Source organism: Accipiter gentilis, chromosome 8 (assembly GCF_929443795.1).
Source record: "Accipiter gentilis chromosome 8, bAccGen1.1, whole genome shotgun sequence".
Classification (NCBI taxonomy): domain Eukaryota; kingdom Metazoa; phylum Chordata; class Aves; order Accipitriformes; family Accipitridae; genus Astur; species Astur gentilis.
The window spans coordinates 25,157,718-25,184,022 of NC_064887.1; the positions used below are offsets into that span (position 1 = coordinate 25,157,718).

Here is a 26,305-nt window from a genome sequence, read left to right on the forward strand (position 1 = left end):
TCAGGGATCCATTATGCATACATGTGTCTGCAGCCCAGGCGGAAGTCGCTCTGTCTAATCCCGTATTTTATACTGGCACATGCCCGCAGAAAGAGAAAAATGGGGAAATCATTTGCAGGATTTTTACAACCTCTCTTCTTTTATGGTATTTCAGTTCTGTTAGGGTTTTTGCATGTGCTCCAGCTCATGGGAAAAAAATAAAATAGTGACTCCACATCTTAAGATCACATTTATTGGGGCCCTATCCAGAACAGTTACCTCAGGCACCTCATAAAAATGAGACGCTACTGCCTATGTCTTGGTAAAGTGCCAGAGGACCCAGAGCCAAATCATGCTTTCGCAAGCATTAAAAAGCTTTAATGGGCTTAAATGAGTAGGGTTAGATACAGAGGTCTAATTCTGCTAAATGCAATAGGACTGCACTGTGGGCAGGGCAGACCATTGGCAGGATCTGGCCCTTGCTCCATCTGTTGACCCCGCTCCAGGAGGCACCTAGGCGTGCGCAGAGGCAAAGGCCTCAGTTCAGAGAGGGAGCAAGTCCTGGCCTGGATTCACTGCCACACTGGCATTCCCACAGCATCTTCTGCCATTGAATAACTGCCCTAAATCATGGGAAAATCTGTTTAAAACCCAAAGAGTTAAAAAACAATTAAAACCCCTTAACATATATTATGCTTTAATGTAGCCTACGTAAGAGCTTGTTAAGTTGTTCTCTTGATTTTAAAAGTATACTTGCAGTAACTTATAGGATTGCGTTTCTAAGACCTATTACTCTCTGACAGCATGATTTAAGGAAAGGTGGATGTATATGTTTACTATATAAAGTATGTTGATTTAGGTTTGTTTTAACAACAAATAACTGTTCAGTTTCAGTGGATAGATTTTGCGTGAAAGAATTCACATTAATTATACCTAAATATCTCCCAGTTCTACCTTTTTTTAAATTTTTCCTATACTACTAAAAAAGCAAAGTAAGCACAGTATATGTATCATAAGTTTCAATGCAGTTTGTTTGCTTTGCTTTTGTTACAGTAAAATTTGTATTTATATAAATAAGAAGATTAGTAGGTTAGTAGATTAAATTTAAGCCTAACTCATGTCTCGGTCTGAAATTGTAATTGAGGTGTTGTATCAGTACTGTCTTTGAGAAATTAAGAGTTGGTTTTGCTGTCACTAAACTCAACTGCTAAACTCTCAGCACTCTAGTGTGAGCAGGATCAGGCTCATTCTGCATTTCAGTCAGTTCCTGTAGAAAATGTCCTGTTGTAATGCAATTATTGTCTCTTCCTTTAGCGTCCTGCAGACTTTAAGTTAGACAAGCACGCCAAAGACTTGAGAGACGTATTTAGTGTCTCCTGCAGCAGTAGGAAGGAAATCTGAGGACTTGTTAAAAGGAAAGATTTAGAAGCAGAAATTCTACAGAGAGAACTGAAAAGAGTGTTAGCAGGCAGGAGGATCTGCTTTTCCACTTGTTGCTTTGATAACGGATAAAAGGCTGTCATGAACTGCAGGCTACCAGCTGGGAGCAGATAGAGTAATCCCAGCAGAGGGTTGGCCCCAAACTACACAGGCATTCTTTTAAATCTTTGAGACCGTCGGAAAGTTGTTTTTCCCCTACCATCGTCATCATTATTCATGATGATGTTTTCCACCCCGGTTTAACATCTTGGTCTCGTAAATCTACTTTACAATACTTTTCTGTTTGAAATGTAAGCAAATATCACGGAGACAAAGATATTTCAGCTATTTCATTCAACTGCCTAAAGATTCCCAAAATAAATTCCAGAGAACTGGATCAGGCATAAAATACCACTGCCATAAGAAAACCCTGTTGTTTGATTGTAAAGGTATATTGCACCCAATGTGCAGATAATCATATGAACAATTTGTAATGTATGTCTTCCTGGTAATCAACACACTCAATAAATGAAATGTAGAGGATGTGTTACTTGTAACAGAGTAGCAACAGAATGTCATTTGCTAGAAAATGAGCCGAAGTGACCCCTGCATGGTACAAACACATGCAAACACAAGGACAGACAGAGCCCAGCAAACCCATGCACGCCTAGCCTTACTTTTGTGCATTGTGCCACCAAGGTCGTGTTACCAACATGCTTAGAGACATGCAGGATTGGGCCATCAGCATTTGTTAGCATTTGTACAGATGCTTGATGAGCTGTGTTGTTTCAACCTGCATTATTGCAGAGAAAGAAAAAAAAATACTTAAAGCTCTGATTGTCATTCTATACTGTTCATTTCAGTGATATATTTAGGGGCCTAGCTTACTTTGTATTCTTATGTGTAATTACCCATATAAAAAACACCACTCATTAGTGTTCTGTTCCACTGACTTAATTATGCCCCTTAATTAAATCTTGACTAACTGGGGGTCACTGCAGTGTCAGTGGGATTTGTCACTGTCTGTCAGCAGGTGTCTGGTCACATCTATTTCTGGTTCCCCTGTTGCTGTATTCTGCTTAAGAGCATGGTCTCTTCTAAATGCAAAGGACGATTATGCATTACCTTACTCTGTTTTGTGCCTCACAAATTAAATGAAACACCAGTGAATCTGTTTTGTGATACTAGCACTCTCCCAATCTTTACATACAGGAGGTGGGGAAAGAAGCAAATATAAGCCTTCTCAGATCACAGTTCATTACCTCACTTGTGTTCCTTTGCAAAGGCTTATTCTTTCTGCACTCAAAAGCCATGGTCTTATTAATTTATCAGATAATCTTGTGTTCAACAGGCATAAAAATATATTGCAAATATCAATCCAGGATACTTCTTCTTTCCCTTACCTCCTAAACATGGAATGAATTTGAATCATGACCAGCAAGAACGAGCTAAATCAATATTACATGCATAACAAATACAACATGGCATGTGCTGCTGCTATTGCTGTGTTGCTCAGAGTCAGAAGACCGAGGCTCCCGATTCAGTGTGCCCTGAATAATTCAGTGGGAGTTCTGCATATGCAATAAGTGCATAATAGTGCCATTTCTTTCTATTTCAAATTTGCATGTTTTGGGTTTGTTATTTTAGAAAGTTACTTAGGGGAAATATAATTCCCATGTTTACACATATAATAGGCACCTAATGTTCATCTGAATAATTGATTAGTCAAGTCAGGCTTTCATAATTAGCTATTGGCTTTCTAGTATAAGCCCACAAAACACTTGTCAATCTACAGACATTTTTAATTTATTAATATATATGTTATCAAAAGAGCTGCAGTAGTTACCTAGAAAGCATTTATTATTTATTCTGTTGAGACTGAGGAAGCATTTCGATTCTAGACATGTATTTTCAGCCTATTGTAACTTTCCCAGAAGATTATCTTTTTGTTCTGAAAGTTTTCATGAACATTCTCTGCCTGTGAGCACTTGCTTACAGTGGAAATTGGAAAGAGGTTTTTTTTTTAAAAAAAATCCATTTAGCCATTCCTGTGTTACACAGAAGCTAGTGACATGTTTCATTGATTATAAAATAATGTGTATCACTTATTTGTACTCAGATATCTAACAACCATCTAAATAGATGCCACTAGCAGATATCCCTAATGCAGCCATAGATTCTGTGACCAGACAGATGCATCTGTTGATAGCACCTGTGACAGTGATACTGCAGTTAAGAGTTGTGGAGCTATGTGGTAAATTGCAGAATTATAAGATAAATTGTATTTATTATGAACTTCATGACCTCATTTGGACTCTACCACTAATCCATTTTTGCTTCTTTATATTCTTGACCAGTTTTCAAGTAGTCGTTAAAGGGAAAGAACAGCCTCCTTACTCAAGAAACTGTGCATTTTGAGCCCATAATATGAAGTTCATAAAACATTTGACTGTGAAATCCAGAATGAAAATTGTTCAGTTCTTACAAGAAGTAAGTTAAAGACTGAACATCTGATAAAATGAGTGGGACTAGAAATTTTGTGATTTATTTTATTGGGAAACAAACTTCACATTTCCATTGGGAGGCAGCATTTACTTCTAGCACTTGTTGAGTGTGGGACACTGAGTTTAAAAAAGGTATTATTATTATTTATGGAAAAGGTGGTTTAGTTCTGTATATGCTATAAGTTTACTTTCCCTTGCCCCTGTTCAGAGAATCACCTTTGTTTTAGTGAAAATTTATAAGCATCTGCTTCCCATCACTGAGATCAGGACAAATGCTTCAAATAAACATGTAAAGTGCTTTCCTGAATCAAAGCCCTTCTGAGGTCTTTACTATTGGGTGGGTATTAAGTAAGTTCCTTGCTTTGTAAGTGGGAAGGTACAAATATAATATCAGAATTCTAAAGCCCTTTTAAATCTAAAACTCTTCTATTATAGAATAGCTTTTTAGTTTGTTTGGAAAGAACATGATGTAAAAAACACATCATAGTGGTAGAAAAAAATGTATGCCCATTTTGGTGGTGTGATTTATTTAATTGTGGTTCACCACTATCAATTATGTGGTCTCACAAAATTCACACAAGTCCTGGAGCAATACTACAGCATCTTGTGTACCATACACATGTATGTATTATGCATAAATTTTCTCTCAGTTCCTCCTTAAAGGTAGAAGAATATTAGAATCCTTCGCTTTAAAAGAAGTTTGATAATGTACCTCCCATTGAAAAATGCAAATACATTTCTAAGGGTGTCATTATAAAGTCCTTCCTCCACAATACATGTATCCTGTACTAATATAAAATTGCATTATGTATTTTATATCCATTGCAAAATATTAGAAAATTAAATGCTGCATTGCAAAGAATACAATATCTGTGTAGGACTGGGAGCCAAGTTTCCAACTGCTGTTTTAGTTTTCTAGATAACATTTTGTACAGTGTTAAAATTTCAATCACTGTTATACTAATATAAGGATTTTCTATTACGATATTTTTAAGCATAGCAGTTTCTACCTGGAAAGTATTTCTAGTTTAGGCTGGTGGGCTAATTAAGGATTCAAGCTGTGTGAGCACTGAAACATCCACATTCTCAGTATTAACGTACAAAGTTCTCACCATTTCCCCTGTCTATTAACCTAAGAGTTCAGTAACATTTCCCAGTGGTATTGTATGGCTAGCTCGGTTCTTCCATTTAGACTTTGAAAGAACATTGTTTTCAAAAAGTGTTTTACAACTGGAAATAGATGTATCTGCTAAACAGATTCATATTTTCATGATTAGACAGGTGATCTGATCACAAGGTGGAAAAGAGGTCCTATACATAAACAATGAATTAAAACCCTGAATAGGATTGCTAAGTCTGTTTTTCTAGGTTACGGCTAAATGAGAGCCATTATGTGGGCTTTCAGATAAACTCACAAAGCTCTTATCTATATAAACCTGATAGATCTGCCATTATTCTTAGTGACTAACAGAAGTTATATCATTCAGTTTCATTAAAAATGCATTAATCCTTTTTTAGTAACCTTCTTCTAATTCATTGATTCAATTATACAGTGAACAATAAAAATGTTTGGTATAATAAAAATACAGTATTAAAATGTGTTATACACATAAATATTTCATTGCAAAGAGATTGTTCAGGGGTTTAAAAATATTAACAATATTAATATCATGCTCTGAGACAACAAAGTGTATGTTTTATCAGCATCTCTGAAACTATGTTTCAAAAAGATTAGTCTTTAAAATGAAAGGCCTGAAATGGTTGCTTATAGTATTATTTGCGGTCACTTCATGTACAGACTTCCTGTAAAGTTCATGACACTTACAAGCATAGGTTGATTAAGGGACAGAAAAGTGTTATAGGACGTATGCGCATATTGCTCGTAAATATTGTGAAGCCAGGCTCCTCTGATGAGATCAGCTCCCCCCGAAGTCACTGGCCTTTGTACTAAGACTCCCAGGGTTGGACCTTGAGTTGATGCAAGTATTGGGAACATTTTGCTTGGCGGGCAGTATGCAGCATTGTGAGCAACTTTCACAGAAGTGCCAGCTACTGCACTCCCACTGACACCAGCTAAGTCAGTCAGACCACCGGGACTCCAGTATAGCTCTCGATCTGGCCATTCAGGTAAACCAACTGGAGTAATTCACCCAAGACTTTAATCAATTTTGACACAGCTAGTACTGTTTATCGTTTTGTATTTGGGTTTTTTAATTAATTTTTGTGGTAGGAGAGCAAAATATCGTTGGTTGTATTATATGTATTATCTCAAATGCCGACAGCCAGGCACGGCTGAGCAGGTTTCTGTGCGAGACAGTCAATGTTGCTGGTTGCTGTGAAAAGCTGGTGGGATTTCTGCAAGTGTTCCAAGACTAGAGGAGAAGAAAGCACTCCATATTTTCATTAGTCATCCCTTTACAGTTTTACTTTTTAATTCTTTCAGCAAAGCAGATTATTAAAAGCAATGACCTGAGGTCTTCATTCAGATATCAGACTTGCAATCCTGTATAATGTGCGCTGCAGGGCAGAGGTCACACCTACGAGTCTGTTAATGTAGTCACTCTGGGATAAGATCAATCTCCATACTTCACCATATTGATCTAATAGCTCATTGGCACTTCCCTCTTTGAATTGATTAGCTCATGTGTAAAAGGAGATTGATGGGTTTCTGACCCTGAGGAGTCTGTCAGGGGCACACCCATGGCAGGGGAAGTGGATGTTTTCGCTGCTTCATTTGGGTGGCTCATTATGTGGATGCCTCACGGGGAATAAGGGTCTTAACATTGTTTTATGAATTATTTACAACAAAATATCAGGGTTTTGCTTCATTTGGTGCTCTACCTGTACTGAATCCATTCTAAACACAGCATGAAGAAATACACATGAACGGCCAATTGTACCAAATATTTGCCTAAAGGGAACCACCACATATAAGTGACCTTAAAAAGCAATTTTACTAATATAAGGTAATCGTAATAGATATGAGGGTAGGAATAGACTTCATGGGTCATCTAGTCCATTCCCCTTATGCAATGACAGAATATTGATGATATCTAGAAATGAATTACATTTTAATTGCATATTCTGGTTAAGTACTCACAGTGAATCTAGTTCAGACATCTCAGAGAACTTCATATGCACACTGTGCTGTAGAAAGAGGCAATTTGCATGCAACACGTGAGCTAAAAAAATAAACTATGCACATTTGTCCATTGTTAAAAGTAACCTAAAAAACCCAGATTCAACTCCATTTATCAAATAGTCATATATTTGCAAAATGCATATATTTGACACAGTAGATTGGATTTTGGTGCTGTGTGTGCTCATGCAAGAGGAAGTATAAAAGGAGCTGTCGCCAGAAGCTGAATTTAGAAGTTGGCTTATGTTAGGTTGTACTTAAAAAATGTGTGCATTATCAGAGCCTTCACAGATAAAAAGCAATAAAACTAAGAACTGGCTCCTTGAAGTCTTCTTTTGAAGCCCAGGCATTTTTGTATTTCTGTCTGCATATGAATTGTAGAATCAGTCTCAAAGACATTTATAATGAAATAATTTCTTATATACCATCAAAGCTCAGGATACTGCATGATACCATACCTAGGATGGTGTTACATAGGATGTGAGGTTATATGGTTATGCCACAGTACAAAAATATTGAGCAAAATATTCTCATGGTGTTGTTAAGCTGATGCTTATATTTATGTAAGGAGACAGTGTGCTTCACTAATAATATCTTGTTGTATTATTTAACTGGATAGTCTGGCTTTATGTGGGGGCTTGGCAGTTTAAATTGAAGGACAGATAATTTTATTTACAGAGAAGTGTCCATGTATGCTCCGTGCAGTCAGGCAACCGTTTTCTACTATTAGATTTACGGTAACATAAACATGTACTGCATAAAAACATAGTAATAGGCAGTCCCTTCCCTAAAGACCTTATATTTTAAAAGACCCTTAGGTAGATTAGTTAAAAAAAGGAGAGCGCCAAAGAGAGAATTCAATCCATTACCTGTCAGTGAAATGGTGCTGGATATTTGTATAATCTTGCACTCACTTATACTTCTAAATCATTCAGGCTATTTTATATACAAGGAAAATTGCCCTGGTATAGACTTATGTAGCCATATTAAAAAAAGTTCTAATACACCTCAGGAGAGCTTATTGGAGGCAGAGTCACGATGCACTTTCTTTTGATAAGTCTGGGATAAATCTTCTTACATTTGGGTATCAAAGTAATATTTTAGTCATGGTAAATCTTCAAAAAGAAAACTCATATTAAACTTAATTACAAACCAAAGTAACTGGTACTCAGACCTAGATTAGTAGTAGATTGCCAGACACTTGAACGCAAGCCATGCAAAAAATGATTTTTTTTTTAAAGAAAATTTTGCCATTTTATTACAAGCTCTTGCCCATTGACAAAGTTTCTGCCACTCTGATTAAAACATAGCTCCCACAGTTGTGGTGTATGGTGCACTCGTGGGTGAATGGGATGTGAACAGAGCAACCTGATTTTGTTGTTCATCATCCCTGCTGTCATTCAGAAATGAGCTAAGAAAAACCTAATATATTAGAAGTACAGACTCTCTCCCTTTTTCCTAAACTCACAGCTAATCTTCTATTGCATACAGACATGTAGGAACCCAATTTAGAGACTCAGAATTTTGATATCTGTGCCCAGCTGTGACAGCAGAGAAAGTCAGAGGCTGGCTGAGCCATGTCACAGTCCACAGTCATTTTTACGTGTAAGGTTCCTGCTCATTCTGTGTTTTGTACTGCAAAAATTCTTCTCATCAACATAACAAGCAGCCCCGATAAAATCAGTTTCTTCAAGGATCTTTTTAAACATTAATATTAATCCTAACTGCAGTGCTAATGTCTGTATGGGACCTGGGCAGAGTGGTGACAATCTTATTTTAATGGTACTTCAGAGATTTCCAAATTAGAATACAGGAAACAGGAAGTGGGAATAAATGAAACAAAGCCAAATAAAAGGATAAATGGAAAAAAATATTTTAATAGACATTTGCCTATTCCTTAAACATTCATTCAATCAACACTTCCTGTGATTTTTAATAGCATGGCTCTGTCTGCTCTTTTACACTTGACTCTGTCCGGAAAGGAGCTGATTTTTTGAAGATGATGTTCATAGTTGAAAGGGTTTAGCTAGATGGTAGTAGCTGCATGCCAAGAGCCTCCTGCAATGCTTTTAAGATGTAAAGAGATGTACTAAGTCTTTTGGGTCATTCCCATGTACAGTAGCTCATTGGCTCATGCATCACTGGTTCTCACTACTTCTCCACAACCTTCTTGTGTGACTTCAGCTTCCTTTGGTGGTGTTTTTAAGCAAGTTTTTCTATCAAGTCAGATGGATACTGGTTTAATACATGATAACCCCTGTCCATAATGCTGAATTTGCTTTTGCTTTCTCCCTTATCATTGGGCCTTCTTTCTCATTTAATCTCTGCCCCAGTTACTGCTGCAGCCTTTGGGATGTAAGACAACCTTTCTGTGTTTTTTAATTCATCAGTACACCAACTCCTTTCACATCTTGACTGAAGATACTGTTTCTCATAATTTCTTACTGCTTTTGCTGTGGTTTTTTTTTTTTTTGGCTGTTCTATCACAAAACAGAGGAAAACACAGTGGAATACATTTGTATGGCGAGTGCAGTGTTTTACAAGAACACCAGCCTCTATTGCCAAAGGTGTATTACAGATGACTTTCTGTCCTGTTTAGCATGCTACAGCTCCCAGTCTTGAGACTTCAGATCCTTATGTTTCAGTGATTCAAGTATGGGGAGAAGGAAATACCTGCCCTTACATAGTTGGATGTTTGTCAAAAGTATTAAGAGGACTATGAAAAGTAAAACATAAACTAACATATTTTAATTCATGAAAAAGATTGCAATGCTGTGCAATCAAAAGATAAAGAACATTTAAAATACAGAACTGCTGATTTGATGATAACTACAAATGGTATGCAACATCCAATGTATTAGATTCTTTGTGTGGTTCATCAGTGTCCAACCCTTGGTATCACTAATACTTACCTGGAAAATTATTATTCTCTCATTTACACTGCTGTAATGTTAAAGTAACTCTTTTTTAGTCATGACATCAGAAGATTATTTGCATATTCCCATCGGTGTAACTGTGAATACAGTCCTATCCTGTGTACACAAACCAACCTTTGTAGGTGTCACCTGTTAAAAAGAGTAAGGTTATACTTTTCTAATGGCTTGCCTTTTTCCCATACTTCACACCCCTTTGAACAGCGGTACTGGAAACAAATGCAAACCCTATTAAACAGAAGAGTAACCACATAGTGTAATTGAAACAAAAGCCAATTTAAGTAACTTTTGTGTTAATGCATGCAAAAAACAGTGTTCTGGGGCATGCAGCACTTGAAAGAACAGGACGCTAAGTGTGTTGAGAGTTTACTCTGCCTGCCTGTTACCATATTAAAAAGTCTTTATGAAATCAGCATGTCTCTTGTGTCACAAGTTAAAAATATTTTCCATATTATACTTAGTTGATTTAGTTTTAATAGAATATCTATTTTGTGGAAAATAAATCTAGTTCTTACTAGGACTTTGTCTTTAGTATTAACAATCCACTCCTGTGTGTTGTATTGATGTCTGTTGAAATTTGATGCTGCTGTTTTCTAAGAAATTTTACAAATGAGAACTAATGTAGGAGGTAAAGTTTACCCACAGACTCTTAGAATAAGTGTCAGCTTCAAAAATGGGGTAGCTGTAAGAAAAATGAAAACATAATTTATCCAGTAAATCACCAAACAGGAAAGGAACGTTACATATTAGAAATCCCTTCAGATGATACTAAAATATGTGTGACTTGGAGAAGACCACAGAGACTTTAATCGAAGGCTGCTGTACAATAGAGTGAAACTGCTGATTCAATATATTGAGAATAAATTCACCAGCAGTACCATAAAATTTACGACTCAGTCTTGTCTTCTGATTCCCCAGAGGTTATCACTGTGCATCCTAAAAAGAAGATCAGACCTGCAATGCTAATGATGAATTGAGGTGGTCTAATTCTGATTGTTTATGTGGAACTCAAAGGACTTATGTTCATGTAAGTTAAGAGTTAAGAATATGGCCCAGAATATTTTTGCGGTTAGTCTGTTGACATCAGAAAAAACAGCTGTATTTCTGGAGTAATTCAAGAGAACAAAACAGCTCTAGTACCAAAATTGCTACACAAACTACATAGCTTTATCTGATTTTTTAAAACTTCTAGACCCAATTATGCATAAACTTATGCTGCACTAACATCAGTAGAGATACTCACAGGAGTAGGATTTTGAAGGTCGGTTCTATGGGTCCAGTCCTAAAGAAGGCACCTCCTTCTTCACCCTGTGAAACAGATGCTGAGAAGAAGAATTAATTTTCTTCTTCCCTTATCTTTGCATTCACTTTGACAGGGAAGAAGCACTGCATTGTAAGCAAAATTTTCAGTTGGGACTAAAAAGAAATGCTTTTCTTATTTTCAGTTAAAAAAAACCAAAAACCAACACCCAAAAAAGAACATAAGAAAAACACATTTATAATTCATCAGAAATAATGCTGACTGCAAAATACTGTCATTTTCATGCAGTTTGCACAGAGATAAATGTGAGGAAAAGAAAAAAAATAGGAGTGTTATATGTTGCATTTGACACACTATATAATATATATATTTATACACACACACAAAGTTTACTGTAACAGTCCTTTCATCTGATGTTTGCAGAACTGAGATTTGTCATTTACCTTCTCCTTAATAGAGGGGAAAACTGTCTAAATGGAGTCCAAAGATCCATGAAAGAAGAGAGGTCTTATTTTTGAGTAGGATCACCATCTGCTGCTTGCCCATACTCCCTTCAGCAATCTGAGGCCCCCTAGACTCACGCACCTTGTGTTATAGTCCTGCAAGAAAACGGGATGAGTGTGAACTGTTGCTCAAGGCTGCTTTTTATTAAAGTATTTTGACTCAGTGGAAGATTAGCACTGAAACCGATAAATGGCTGGCCACTGCTGCTTTGATCCCTCTTTCACAGTGATCTTACATGTAGCTGTCCAGGGACATGCAAGGGGAGAAGCTGTTGCAAAGCCATCGCTCTTCCTGTGTGCATTTGCTAAGCAGAAAACACCACAGGCCATTCAGAGCATGGGCACCGCATGTGCACTGCTTTACATTTTGGAAGGGTAAAAGTGTGGGCATTTTCAAAGGTATAATGTTGCTTTGTGCTATGAATTCCTTATCTATGTCCTTTGAAAAACTGAAAAGGGGCTTGACATTCCAAACACTAATAGTTCCATGAGCAGGGAGTTAATGAAGCATTTTCATCCTTCTCTCTTCCTCTCTCTCAGTTCTCTGCAGTTGAATAAAGGGTGAGCATATTAGCCTTTCTTTCAGCATGGTACGCAGCAGTTACTTTCCTCTATCTGGATACTGATTCACACGAGGCATATAGGAATTTAACGTCTTGGATAGATGAACTTCCTGTTGAGATAAGCAGGCTGGTGGATTCAGAAGTTATTAAAGGAAGAGGTATATGCACACGCACACATGCGCGGGCACACACCAAGTAAAATTGCACCTTTATAACAGCCTCTTTACATGCTCTAAAGGAGCAGGCAAAGGCATACACTGAAGTATTTCTATATTTCCTTTTAGTTTTAAATCACGAAAAAATGTAAAAAGCTACCAAACTTGGACAGGCAATAGGACAGTTGTCTAACCCAACATCGGCTTGTAAAGATCACTCCCTGCCTTTACCTAGAAATTTAATATAACACACTGGTTTCTAGTAAAGAGCTGGAACAATCGTAGTTAATATTAAATCATTTTTTTCTTGAACTTTGTAGCATTTTATTACTGAGGTTATAGGCAGTAATCACATTTTATTCGGGCATTCACTGAGTCTGAAAGTTATGTGCATTTACTTTTAAAACCGCATTGGCTGTTACCTGCTGCTTTTTGACAGCAACCTTGCACAGGACATTTCCCACTGTTAGCAGCAACCCATCTGGAGAGCCCAAATCCTTCTCTACCTATGTAACAATTTGGAAACCATGCATGCATTCAGGAGTAACAATTAGCCTCTGGAGTGCATTTGTCTTGTAAAACTTTTATTTGGGGTGATTTGCTTCACTATAGCATAAGAAAATGGAGTAACAACTCAAGTTATATGTCTGCAATGACTTGTGAGTGATCTCCTAACTACATTTGAAAGAAAGTTCAACCATCCCTTGAACCTGTATGCTTCAAGCTGAGCAATTCAGACAGATGTTTAATCACTTCATATTCAGTAGGAAATGGCTATTCAATGGCCGTAGAATTTAAAAGTGGCACTATGAGATGAATGCTTCATGTTACTTCTATATTGGCATTCCCTTTTAGAAATATAAGTAAGAACAATTCAGCTGAATCCAACATGGTTTTATCACATAAATTTCAATCATTGTATTTTAATTTTTTAATCATTAGATACCCTTTTAAATTTTTAGTGGCAGAAAAGCCCAAATCTATAGTGCAGGTTGATGCAAATGGAAAGAGATGAAAAAGGATTCTCCAGCTTCTCAGAAAGGGAGGTGTAGACTGGGTAAAAGGCAAGTGCATTGTTTAACTGAATCTGCAGCAATAATTATAAGGAAAATATTTAACTTAGAGCAACACAAAAAACCCCATGACCCTGAAACTTTTAACAGGTAGTTCATCAAATGTCAGGATGAAAATACCTCTTCAGAAGAAAAATTGTAATAAATCTGCAGTTGTTGGTTACAGTATGCTAAATATTGTGAAACACTTTCCTAAAAGAAAGACACAGTGTGGTTTTGATAAGATTAAAGTGCATTTCAGCAAAGCATACACATTATTCTTCATTTTACTGTTTGGCAATTTCAGTGTTCTTCTTCAGAGAAAACAAAAGCTTACAATGATTAACATTCTGTGCTGTGGGAAGCACACACTCTAGAACAATGCTACTCTTGTGTTGCACCAGCCTTCCTCATCTATAACATCAGCACAAATAGTTTTTCAACTGAGTAACCAGCATTTCTGAGATAAGTCCTTCCTTTAACTACAATTGATAATGCATGATTGTGTATTGCAGTGTCAACAGAAGCCTCAACGAGCCTGACAGACTTCCACTGAGTCCCGTACCAATAGCTCAGGACCCAGCTGAGTGGGAGTCTGGGGTGTAGCAGGCAAATGTGACACTCCCATCCCCAACCTCAGACCATCTTTTTGTCCCACCAAGAGATGGTGTGTCACCACAGTGCTCAGGATTAGACCTTTACTCTTCAAATTGAGAGTCTATTTCCTCCAGTCCTGGAAATACTCTATGTGGCTTGCATTATATCAGTAAGATAAATTACACAAACTAACAGTGGCATCTAAACGTATTCTCATGTGTGCCTGTTTTCCAATCTTTATTAGCAGAGAACTCAGAAAAGCGATTTAAAGTCACTTTACAATTCTAGGTGGCAGTGGAGGAACTTGGGCGTGCCACCAGGGAATTCTGTGTTCAGCCTGAATTCAGATATTAAATAGTATGAAGTTCACTGTGCAGATAAGCAATACCACGTGAATCTTTCACAGTGGACTCAAAGAAATGTCACAGTTCCACCAGGCTCCATGGTTCTATTAAAGCCCCAGGAAAAAAGGTCAATGGACTTGTTTGTCTCTCTCTTTTCACAAATCTGATTTTTTTAAAGTTTTAAATGGGGAACACTATTTTGTAATGAAATTGAAGAGTGTAGGGAGCATAGTGACCCTCCCATGCTTGGGACATAGACTCTCATACTGTGCTGTGACCCACCTTCATCCATTCCTGTCCCAAGACACATGAACTCCTCTCAGCCCAGCCATACAGCAGTTCTGCTCTGGTACTTTACTGAGAAGAGCTGGGACGGCCAATGGCTGGGACAACAAGAGGAGTGTGCAGGCTGCAGCAATTAGGATGTCCAAGTAGTGACTCCCTCCTGGGGTGGGAGAGAAAGAGAAAGCAAGCATGCCAAAGGTTTCTTTCACAGAGATCACAATACTGAAATATTGTCAATTAATACTGATACTGTGCATGTTTCTACCATGATGTCACTGAAGATATGTTTCCGGATCAACACAGGAAGGACAAAATCTTAAAACCTTACCAGAATATAGTGCATTGCGTCCTGCCATCTGCCTGTCCACAAAACATCTGTCAGTGGATATCGCACAGGCAAACTGACTGCGCAGTGTCTCGTTCACCGTGTCTACCTGTGTCCTGGTTTCAGCTGGGATAGAGTTAATTCTCTTCCTAGTAGCTGGTACAGTGCTATGTTTTTGAGTTCAGTATGCGAAGAATGTTGATAACACATTGATGTTTTCAGTTGTTGCTACATAGTGTTTAGACTATAGTCAAGGATTTTTCAGCTTCTCATGCCCAGCCAGTGAGAAAGCTGGAGGGGCGCAAGAAGTTGGCACACGACACAGCCAGGGCACCTGACCCAAACTGGCCGACGGTGTATTCCATACCATGGGACATCACATCTAGTATAGGAACTGGGGGGAGTGGGGATGGGGGATCGCCGCTCAGGGACTGGCTGGGTGTTGGTTGGCGGGTGGTGAGCAATTGCCCTGCGCATCATTTGTACATTCCAATCCTTTTATTACTGCTGTTGTCATTTTATTAGTTATCATTATCATTATTAGTTTCTTCTTTTCTATTAAACCGTTCTTATCTCAACCCATGAATTTTCCTTCTTTTCCTGATTTTCTCCCCCATCCCACTGGGGGGTGGGGGAGTGAGTGAGAAGCTGCATGGTGCTTAGTTGCTGGCTGGGGTTGAACCATGACAACCTGTTTATCTATCAGCATTCCAGATGCTGGGAGACCCTTTTTGCATAACTAGTTACTCTCTTACGTTAGTTTATTCTGGCTATCTTGGTAGTTAGTAGGCAGCACAGTGGGATGGCCCTGAGTGGTTGTGGCAATGACCATTTGTCTTCCAGCTTGCTACTTGGGGAATATGCTACAAGTAGTCCAAATGGCATGAGATACACGGTTATGGATGACTCCAAATTCTGACATGCTTCCTTGTCCTCACTGTAAGCACAGGTAAACAGGATTTTGGTATAGGAAATGGGATTTTGCTATTGCCATGTGTTAATGCTGTCAGAAAGCTGCTCCTTGCTCCACCTTTGTATCTGTACTGTTTGAGAGAGCAGACAGTGCACACACCCACTTCCACCTCTGGGACTTCTCCTGCCCGTGCTGGCAACAACCGGCATCATCTGCTTCTCTAACACAAAGTACTTGCTCCTTCTCTGCCCCAGCAGCATCATTTACTGTCACACAAACCCTTTAAGTCTGCATCTCATCCAATCTCATCATCCTCACCTTCAAGGTTTTACCCGACATCCAACTTCCCTTATATCTTCTCTCACCGCACTGCCTCCCCATTCCCCTCCTCTAAAGCCTCGTCCTAAACACTCTCTTCGCTTTCCCTGTCACTTAGCAGCAGTTTTACAAGTGTGATGTTTTACTCCTTTCATACTTGTAACATTATTACTGTATCATGCCACCCTGCATGCAAAAATGGTTCCTATTTCTTTTGACTCACACACCCTCTATTAGTTTCCTCCACGTCTTTCCTTAAAAGCCATTTCTTCAGCAACAATTTCCAGTTACGCTATCCCCACTGGTATGTCTTCATCTGAATGCCACTGGCCAGAGAGGACCTAAATTTAACCATCTGGGCACAGTACTCACTCATGTTTTTGCCTGAGGCTAGGTAGCTGTTAAATGGATATAATTTGATAACTTGCTTGGGTAAGACATGAGTCACATTATCCTTGTGTCAGTGTTCTCTTATGGCAGGGAGAAGCTGCAAATTTGAGGACCGTTCTTGCAGCAGTCAGTTGTTGGCCATATGATGTTCAATTTTTATTTATAAGCATTCCCAGTAGTTGGGACAAAGCACACTTTTTTCTTCTTGTTAAAACATTGATAACACTCTTAAAGATATCCACAAACTGAAGAACCTCAAAGCTTAGCCAGTAGTACAAGTTTACAAGCTTGTTTCTAACTCAGTGTATACCATGATTGAAAATGATGTTGATTATAAGGAAGTCCCAGACTGGAACTAAGTTATCCTAGTGACAGAATCTTTTCTTTTCACCTGCTCACCCTGTTAATGGCAGACTAGCATGCTTTGGCTTTGGAGTCAGAAGACTGAAGTCCACAAGGTGCTTTTTCTGCAGAGGACCTTCCTTTTCAGAACTTACTCTCCACTTTGGCCACCAAAACTAAGCTTCTTTGCCTTCAGGATCAGTTTAAGGCACATACTTGTTTTGGTGAAACGCTGATTTTTTCACTTTGCCAGATAATAGGCTTCTGCAACTCATTTATTGACACGCCACGGGAACACAAAGGTGCTTGTGTTCTGCCTGAAGTTACACACATCATAAATTTTACCAGCTCCTTCTAACATAAGAAGTGATGTGTTACCGGTTTTGGTCAATGTGATCTATATTGTTTTCTATTTTTCATTTCAAATGCATTAGAAGAGATAAAGTATGTGTTTTTCCTCATATGCATGCCTTTCAGAAGTAGGCTGGAACTGATCACTTACCCTACCTTTTAGTAATCCGTGACCCTCCTTAAAGTCATCTCTTTTTCTTCCTAGTGCAAACTGGGAAGCATTGTGCTGCCCCACCAGCTTCCTTAAAATGGCAAAAGTAGCTGGATCTAATAGTTTTCTGAAGGCAATACTGTGTTTCAGATGTGTATTGTGCTTTGTATGCTATCCATTTTGTAGACTTTCACTGATTAAATTACAGTGAATATGGAGGAGCAGATTTTGTGAACCACTAGCAGATGTTCACTGTTGCTAGTTTTATGAATCTTTTAGAACAGCAGGAACAGCCTATGTGCAAAACATTTTTTTTGTGATTTTGCCATCTCATACTGTTCTCACAGCACTGGCTCGGTAATGATATGATAAAGCTTGGGAGGTAAGCTTTGATTGCAGACTAGCTGCTGTTGGGGCCTTCAGAAAACCAGACCTGTAAAGCGTAGTTTGTTTTCAAAAGCCTGTGGCTGAGACAGATGGGTTAGCTGGAAATATGTCATTTATAATATAATCAAATGCTTGACCTCTTATTCAGGTATTAGTTGATATGACATGGATGCTGAACATTTAAACTGTTTCACAGTTCGTTTCGTTCAGATGTAAGCTGCGATAGCTTTGTGTGAAATGCTAATTTTGGATGAAATTATCATGTTAGCATGATTTATTTGATTTTTGTAACACCTTGTTGTACAGAGAGGAAAATGATCATGAAACAGTTTCACATAAAAAGCAGGAGTACTAGAATCTGTAAATTTTAAACATTTTCTTCAAATAATGCCTTATTTTAAACCTGGCCCAAATTTTGGTAGGGAGTGTATCAATGTGGTAATTTACCGTCCTCTCTTGAGCTAACAAGTCACTTGGTTGAAATGGTTTTATAGTCAAATACATGTTGTGGGCAAAGGAAGAGATCTTTAATACAGAATCAACCTTGCTCTGTGATCTGAACAGAAATGAATTATCATGTGCACAGACAGCGTAGGGATGAAGCAAGGCTGAGTTTGTGATAGCACTAGCTTTGCTTTGACTTAGTAATATATCCATCTACAGAGTCCACACCTCTTTCTTTCCTCCACTTCTTTTGCCAATGGATATGTAGCTTACAGGAGTTATCTAAGCACATATGTGTATTAACTGTGACTGGAGGCAGAACAGCAACTGTGATAAAGGATTATTCTTAATACTGGAAAGCCAAAGCATGCAAACTATTTGAAATATCAGAACTGAGAGTGTTTGCACAATTCTAATTCAGCCTTTTGTGTGTGTGTGTGCATTAAAAGCTGTTATAACAGAAAAGCAGATTGAAAATAAAATAAGACTAGGATGGCCAATCTTAATACAAGTATTAACTAATTCTGCAGTTCTTGATTTTGTAACCTGAAAAAACTATGTTAGCACAGATATTTGGATATAGTTTTCCTTGTTCTTTTTTTAAAAGAGCAAAGCAGGGAGGAAAAAAAAAAAAAATTAAAAATCCCAAACCAAAACAACCCCCCATGAAAATTATATCATCCTAGGGGTAAATCAGTAGTGGGGGGAATGAGCTATGCAGTTTTCCAGCACAGATACCTGCTGCAGTCATGGAGCAGGCAAAAGCAAAAACTGAGAGTCCTAGTGCGTGCTGTGAGGGAGAAGTGATGTGCTGTGCATGGATTCTTCTGCTCTTTTGTCCCCACTGGCTTTGTCCTAATCTGCTCCTGTTCTCTCCTGATTTCATTTGCTTGCATAGTCCAGCAAGAGGGAATAATTTGAGACCGAAACCTAAGGGGGAGAAACTGGGACAAGAACAGTTGGGAGAAGACTGCTGGGGGGTGGAGAAGGGAAGTTAAGATGAATGAAGGAGGCAAACAGACTTCAACGTTTAAGATGTTAAAGTTTGAGCTATATGGCTAGTGACTGGAATGAGGGAGACAATGCTAGGTAACTTTCACAGGTGACACTACAAAAATCTATTAGTAACAAACTTCCTTCTCTACCACACAACCAGAAAACAAGCTTGAAAGACTAAAGTTCAAAAATTCATTAGGTTGTAGCTGATAAAATTTGAAAACATCTATTGCATTATCTAATTCAGCTCATGCAAGATTGCTCCTTTTAACGTGGTTTTGTGTGCATTGTGAAATCTAGTTCTAAAGCAACTGAAACTTAGAGCCCCTGAAAAACAATTTCAATAGTTCCATGTCTCAGAAATTCTAGGCATTTCTCTTCTTTAAATATTCTCTTTGCTAATTTCTTTTTTACTTCTGCTAATTTGTAGCATTTTTAATCTGTTCAGCAATTGCTATCTATGCAGGTTCTTTTTAACTGTATACGTGCTATTACCACATCTGCACCAGACACTTAATTGTAGTAAGGCTAATGTACTCATCTCTTAACTCTTTCAGGACACATGTCTGAAGTCAAAGACTTTGTTTGATTTTTGGAAGAGATCAGTAAGTTCAGTAAGAACAGGTCCAAAGGATATTGATACTTACAATGACTTAAATTCATAGTCTGTCTTCCACTAATTTGTGAATTTTTTTCCCCCATTTCCATGGAAATCTTAATTATTTTCAAGTCTTTAAAGTAAATAAAACTGAACACAATCCAGTCGCAATAGGAATCAGTTTAGTGATATACTTTATTTTCCTATGATATGTACATCTCATATAACAGCACAAAAACTTCACTTAGGTTGCTTGTGCTGAGTGCCCAGTATGTTCCTTCTATTACCAAATGCAGTCAGTGATATATCTCACTGCTCACTGTTGCCTTGTGCACAGCCGTTTCTTGCCCTACTGGTGACACTTAAAGCTGCTCAGCTTCTGTTTATGAAAAAGTTTTCTTCTTTTTTCATAGAACCACAACCATTCTTAGAGGGAGCATTTACCTCTCTCCACTTTTTCCTCTGCAAGGGACCTATCGCTGACTTGGGCTTGTTGCAGCAATAATGCTCTTGAATCTGTAGATTCCTTAATATTTCCAGAAGCTGAGGTTCAAGGATGAAGAGTATGGGAAAGTTCACATTAGCATTATTTCTGCTATTCTTGTTTTGGGTAAAAATAATATCCCACTTCCATGAGCATTTCTACTTTTATTATTATTTTCCAAAACAATACCATAGTTCTGCTTTCCTGAAATGTAATCAGTAGTGAATATTCTATACTTACATTCTATTCTATATTTTATGGATAAGGGTTTCAGCAGTGCCCTATTTAGTCAGCTAAGAACAGCAATTTTGTGGATGAATAATTTTTGATAGCATTTCTGTTCTCATGAAGTTAATCAGATGCTTGAAGGACTGACTCCATCATGTGATGTAAGACTGTCTCCCAGAGTGATGCCACCAACGTCTGTTTTTGCTTTACAGGTTGATGACCAAATGAAGTTGCTTCAGAACTGCTGGAGTGAGCTCTTAATTCTAGATCACATTTACCGGCAAGTGGTACATGGGAAAGAAGGCTCCATCCTTCTGGTTACTGGGCAACAAGTGAGTATGTGGGCTCAGAAAAGTATCAATGGCTTTTTAATAATAATTTTCAAAATAGCAGGATTTTAACTAGGTCAGAAGCACTCCTGTGTTCTCAGAGATTCTGCACAAATAATGTAGAGAAAATGACTTGTGCACTCTGTTCCTAGTCTGCTGATTACAGGTAAACTTCTAAAAGCAGATATACTCATAAGCACTTTGTTTTGCAAATATACTTGTATACTTCAGTGATTGGAAAAATAGCAGATGAGAAGTGTTTCTTGAGAAGTAGTATTTTCTTGGGGCTGAAATGGTTTCTGACAGCAACAACAACACTCCCAAACCTGATGCTTTAGGTCTAAACAATTACAGCTTATTTTCCCTTTGGAATTGTGGTTTATTTAAAAGAGTCACTAGCTGGGTCAGAAACCTAGAGAACCTGCAGCTACTACCTCATAAATATGTTGGTTTTAGAGAAGTATGTACATGTGTGAGAAACTGGGCAGCTGAGACATCTAATCCCAGGAAAATTATTCAGTCCATAGGCTATAAATGCAGATATTGTCTCAGATGCACCCTGCAGTTTCTGTACAGCTTTCCAAGGGCTAATTTTCTTCAGGTGTCAGATGCATAGGTCTCCTAAAATGCAAGAGTAATAATGTGACAAATATTAGGAAAACTGTGGGAAAACCCAAAGGAAATAGAAAGTTTTGTCTCCCTCATACTTTCCAAAGCACAAAGAACTTGACAATAAAATAAGAACCTTATTCTTAAGATTCTTAATCTGGTTTAAACAGAAAAAAAAAAAATCACAGTAGCAAAGAGAAGCAAAGTGTGGCTGAACTTTATGTTCCTGATTCAAAGTGAAAACAAATGATGGCCTATTGGTATATAAGTAGCTGCAAATTGAATTGCCTCAATTCATATGTGTGGGGAAGAGCACCTTTTTCTAAGATACATCATCTGTATCTGCATATTGTGGAATTTGCTTATACCTTTAGTTATAATTTTAAAACTGTAGCTATTTCTTAACACTAAGAACAAGTGTTTATAAGAATCAGAAGGAGAAATATCTGTTTGTATTTATGATTAGAAGGTGTACAGTAGAAGGGAGAAATGATTGACTTGTCCAAGAAAAGAAGTGGGAAAATTCAAATTCTAGCTATAGAATTGACTCCTGCACCTTTGTGGAAAGTCACAAACCTGAGATAAAGTTGTACTCCCTAATTGTATGAGCAAAAATTAGTTGCATTACTCTTGATTTATGTTGGTGCTATTGAGAAAGTGATTGATCCTCTTTCCATTTCATCATCTGCAAAACATGGACAATTTTACCGGCAATTCTTTTATTTACCACAGAGGGTGCTTGCTTATTCCTTTGTTTACAAAGCTCTAAGTATATTGACAGCTTTCTGTTCCAGAGAGAACTGCTAAATTAGCGTCTCATTTGTTATGTGATTACCTAGTTTTTAAAGGTACCGAGTGCCTAAGTCCCACTGAAATCATTAGAGACATCTAAATACCCTTAAATTCTAGCAATTGTGACCATTTTCCCACAGTAATAATTCTTACCTCATTAGCCACTTTTATCTTTTCTTGCAAAAAAACCCCAGCTGTACATGAACTCTAGGCAAAGCACAGCATTTAATCACTGTTAGACAACAGGTAGCAGGATGCTTATTAAATATACTGCTTACAAATCATCAGCTGGTTTTGGAAGTTGTATATTTCCAGGCAGAATTATAGTCTCTGGCTAAATTAAAACCTGGCTAAATTGGACTGATCGCATCCGTCTTTGCCCCAGGTTTGTCAAATAGGTTTAATACATCCTCTTTTCAGTGTAATTTCACAACTCTATGCCAAAGTTTGTCCTTTTGAGATCGGTGCAAGCACCCCCAGAGTCTCCTGTCATCTTCTGTACATTCCTCTTTGCACTTAGGCTGCTTGGAGATCAAGGAGCCATATTACAAGAACAGCAAACAAGAACACTACAGTCAGTCCCTTCCTTATGGATGGACTCCTTTCCATTTCACGCTAGCTAACAGCTGGAAAACATACTTGCATGTATGCACCACAGTTTCTCCTTGAGAAACAGGGAGACACCAGACCTGAAGTAAATATGCACTCTCCGGCTGCTGTTTTTGAAACTGGAACAAGTCTGAAATCTACATGTAATGCCACTGTATTGTCCTGATTTCATTCAGCTCTGGTCCCTGTCATCCTAGATTAAAAGTCAGATCGCTTACAGAGTGGGCACAGCTGCACTGACCGCCCGCTCTCGCTGGGCTGTGCATTGCATGCGTGCTCACGGAAAGACTGCTGGTAGTTGAGGTATTGCAGAAATGCCACTACTATGCCAGTACATGAGTTGTATGCAATTTGTCATTCAAAAGCATTTACTTTAAAATATAATCCATTTAAATGATTTTCATGGGTGAAAATCATTCATCGAAGAACCTCTTTATTTAGAAGGACAAAGCTGGGTGAGCTAAAGAGAAGGTTTAAAATATCTAGAATTGCCAGAGTCACAAATCTTAAAAACACAGAATAATCCAGGCTGGAAGGGATTTTAAGGAGTCTCTAGTCCAACCCCTTGCTCAAACGAGGTTTCTCAGGGCTTTGTCCAGTTGGACTTTGAAAACCCCCAAGGATGGAAATTGCACAACCTACCTATACACAGCCAGCACCACTGCCTGACAATCTTCATGGGGAGAAAGCTTAGTTCTGGTCTAAATCTCTTTTGTTTCAACTTATACCCCATGCTGCTCACTCTGCTCCTCCTTGAGCTCTGCTGCACAGCACAGAGCCTGGGAAGACCTTGTTGGTAAAGACTGAGGCAAAGCAGCACTGAGAACCTCAGTCTGGTCTGTGTTTGCTGCCACTGTGTTTGCTTCAGCTGCTGAATACTGCCTTTTTGCATTGTAGCTCAGTTGCGAGTTACTTGTTTAGCCAAGCTGATCCAATACGACTGCTTCTTTTCATGTCAAGATGGACCATCTTGGCAGCATTGACTCAGTTTGTTGTCATTCTGAGACACAACGTGAGTTCGAATGTATTTATGAAAGGACAATTATGGCTGTGTCTGTCTCCTCTGTATTAACTGTAAAATAATTCTGGGAAGCCACACTTCTAGACCCAGGCATTATGAGTCTTTGCTGTTGCACTACATGCTGCATACTTTCTGGTTGCTGCCCTGATCCTTTCAGTTTCTCCAGTAGAGAAAGGGAAATAACCATGCCACCATCTCATAAAAATTAATTGATTAAGGTTTGGAAAGCACTCTGACAATTCTGATGAAAAGTGCTGTAGAAGTTTTTATTTACTGCTACTAGCAAAGCACTATGAGCAAAATTACAGTCAATCATCTGGCTTTCAAAGATATTAACTTTAAACTGAGGACCTGAGCTAGATAGCCTACTTTATTACCTGAGAGATCATGATTATTGTCACAAGCTAGCAAATTTAAGACCTCAGAAGCCTCACTCCTTGCTTTCCTTAATATATCCCTCCATAAAAGCTACTCATAAACACAGTCCTTTTTACAATCACAATCACAATCAAGGGGGAAGCTATAAGGGGGGAACTTATCACCACTTAATTAGAACATACCTGCTTTCTCTACTTAGGCTGCACAGCCTCTGTTCCTCAGACACAAAAGTCAAACTTCATCCAGCTCTCCAGGGCCGCACTGCTGTCAGTTCTATACTAGGTATCTAAAATGGGCTAGTGGTTAGAAGCACACTCGATAATTTTCAAATGCATTGGCTCAAAACCCATTACCTTAGGGCATTCCTATCACATTTCCATACATCTGCATTTCCCTCAAGCCACTGGCTTATGAGTTTTATCCAGTGTCAATCCACTGTTCCCACTTTGATGGGGAAAAAGTGCAGTCAGCAGCAAAGTAGTAAGCATTGGCCCTTGCACAAAAAAATACTTTTATTTTATTTCGTTATTTGTTGGAGTTTCATAAATGAAGCTCTTTTGTGTGTATGTGTTTCAAGAAAGCACTTTTTTCAGATCATTACAATTCCTCAGCAGTTCCTCAGAAACAAGTTCCTCCCTATGCTGCACACTTCATTTTCTGCACTAAGTACTGCCCCTCAGCAGTAGCAATTACCATTTCAAAAGGAAATAAAGTAGCACAAATGCATTTTACAACTCTCCAAATTTCATAATAGAAAACAGCTAAGGAGTGATTTGCAATGTGGTGGTTTATTGTAAATCATTGCCAATATGCTCTCCACATGCCAAGTTTCGTAGGCTTGCCATGTGGCATGTAATTTTAACAGACCATTTCTAATTACAGGACTTTAATTCCTCCAACTTGTGCACTTTCCTTTGTATCTTCCGCACCAGCAATACGCTGCCAGCTTCCAAGATCCAGCACACACAAGGCAGATACTAAAGCTCTGTACAGAATATCATTGCTCTTGCATTTTCACGCAGCAGTCAACACACGAATTGTAGCCTTGGCTGCCCAGACACAAGCTGCTCATTTTGTTCATACCTACACTCTACTCATTGCCAAATATTCCCTTTGCTGAGTTTGGTCAAAGCCTTTCAGATTAAAAAGGCTGTCCAAAACCGTGCCTAAATCTGAGATTTTTTTGAGATTGTTGAAACTACTGACTTAGTTAAAGTCATCACACAAATACATCTTTCCACCTGGATTTGTATTCTAAAGCATAGCACCAGAGAAGAGCATGAGAGATAACCAAGATTTTGACAGTGTTGTGTTTTGAAGCAAATAAAAATTTAACTTCAATTTAGAAAAGACTTTGTGGCTTGAACCTCCAGTTGGGATACTTTGTAGATCTTTCAGATGTATGTTACTGAAAGGTGGTGATGTGTGGCCTGGGGCATTTTCTGTGGCAATGTCATCTCTGTTAGACTTACCCACTTGCAAAGAACACTTCTACTCTCCCAATGTTGCTGTATTTGCTGAGGCCTTTGGAGAGTCTGTTTGTCTAGGAAACAGACTTGCAAGTTTAAGGTAAAATCATCCTGCCACTGAAAAGGTTCTCAAGAGGCAGCTGAACTTTCAGACTGTGGGCTACAGATGACTGTATCACAAAGAAAGATCACACTTGCAGAAGTATCACTGTTGTACAAAAAGTTACAAGAGTGTTAGAGGAAGGAGTGTCTCCAAAGGACAAGAGAAAGGAGCTGGCAAAAAAAAGTAGATAAGGAAACAGGCTTTTTTTTGTTCATCCTAAGAAATGGCTAAAAATACATACACTAGTCATAGGTATAGAAAGCTAATGAATATCTAATGGAAAGCTATTACTTCTTATGTTCTTGGAAATTAATAATTTTTATTTTATATATAT

At 38.2% G+C, this 26,305-nt stretch overlaps 1 protein-coding gene across 2 annotated transcripts in view; it reads left to right on the plus strand.

Annotated features, from left to right (window-relative positions):
• NR5A2 (nuclear receptor subfamily 5 group A member 2) overlaps positions 1-26,305 on the plus strand; it is a 96,918-nt gene that overhangs the window by 34,899 nt on the left and 35,714 nt on the right. For both annotated transcript variants that reach the window (XM_049807610.1, XM_049807611.1), the window contains one exon: positions 20,874-20,993. In XM_049807610.1, coding sequence (XP_049663567.1) covers positions 20,874-20,993 — 120 coding nt within the window. The remainder of the gene's footprint in view (positions 1-20,873; positions 20,994-26,305) is intronic.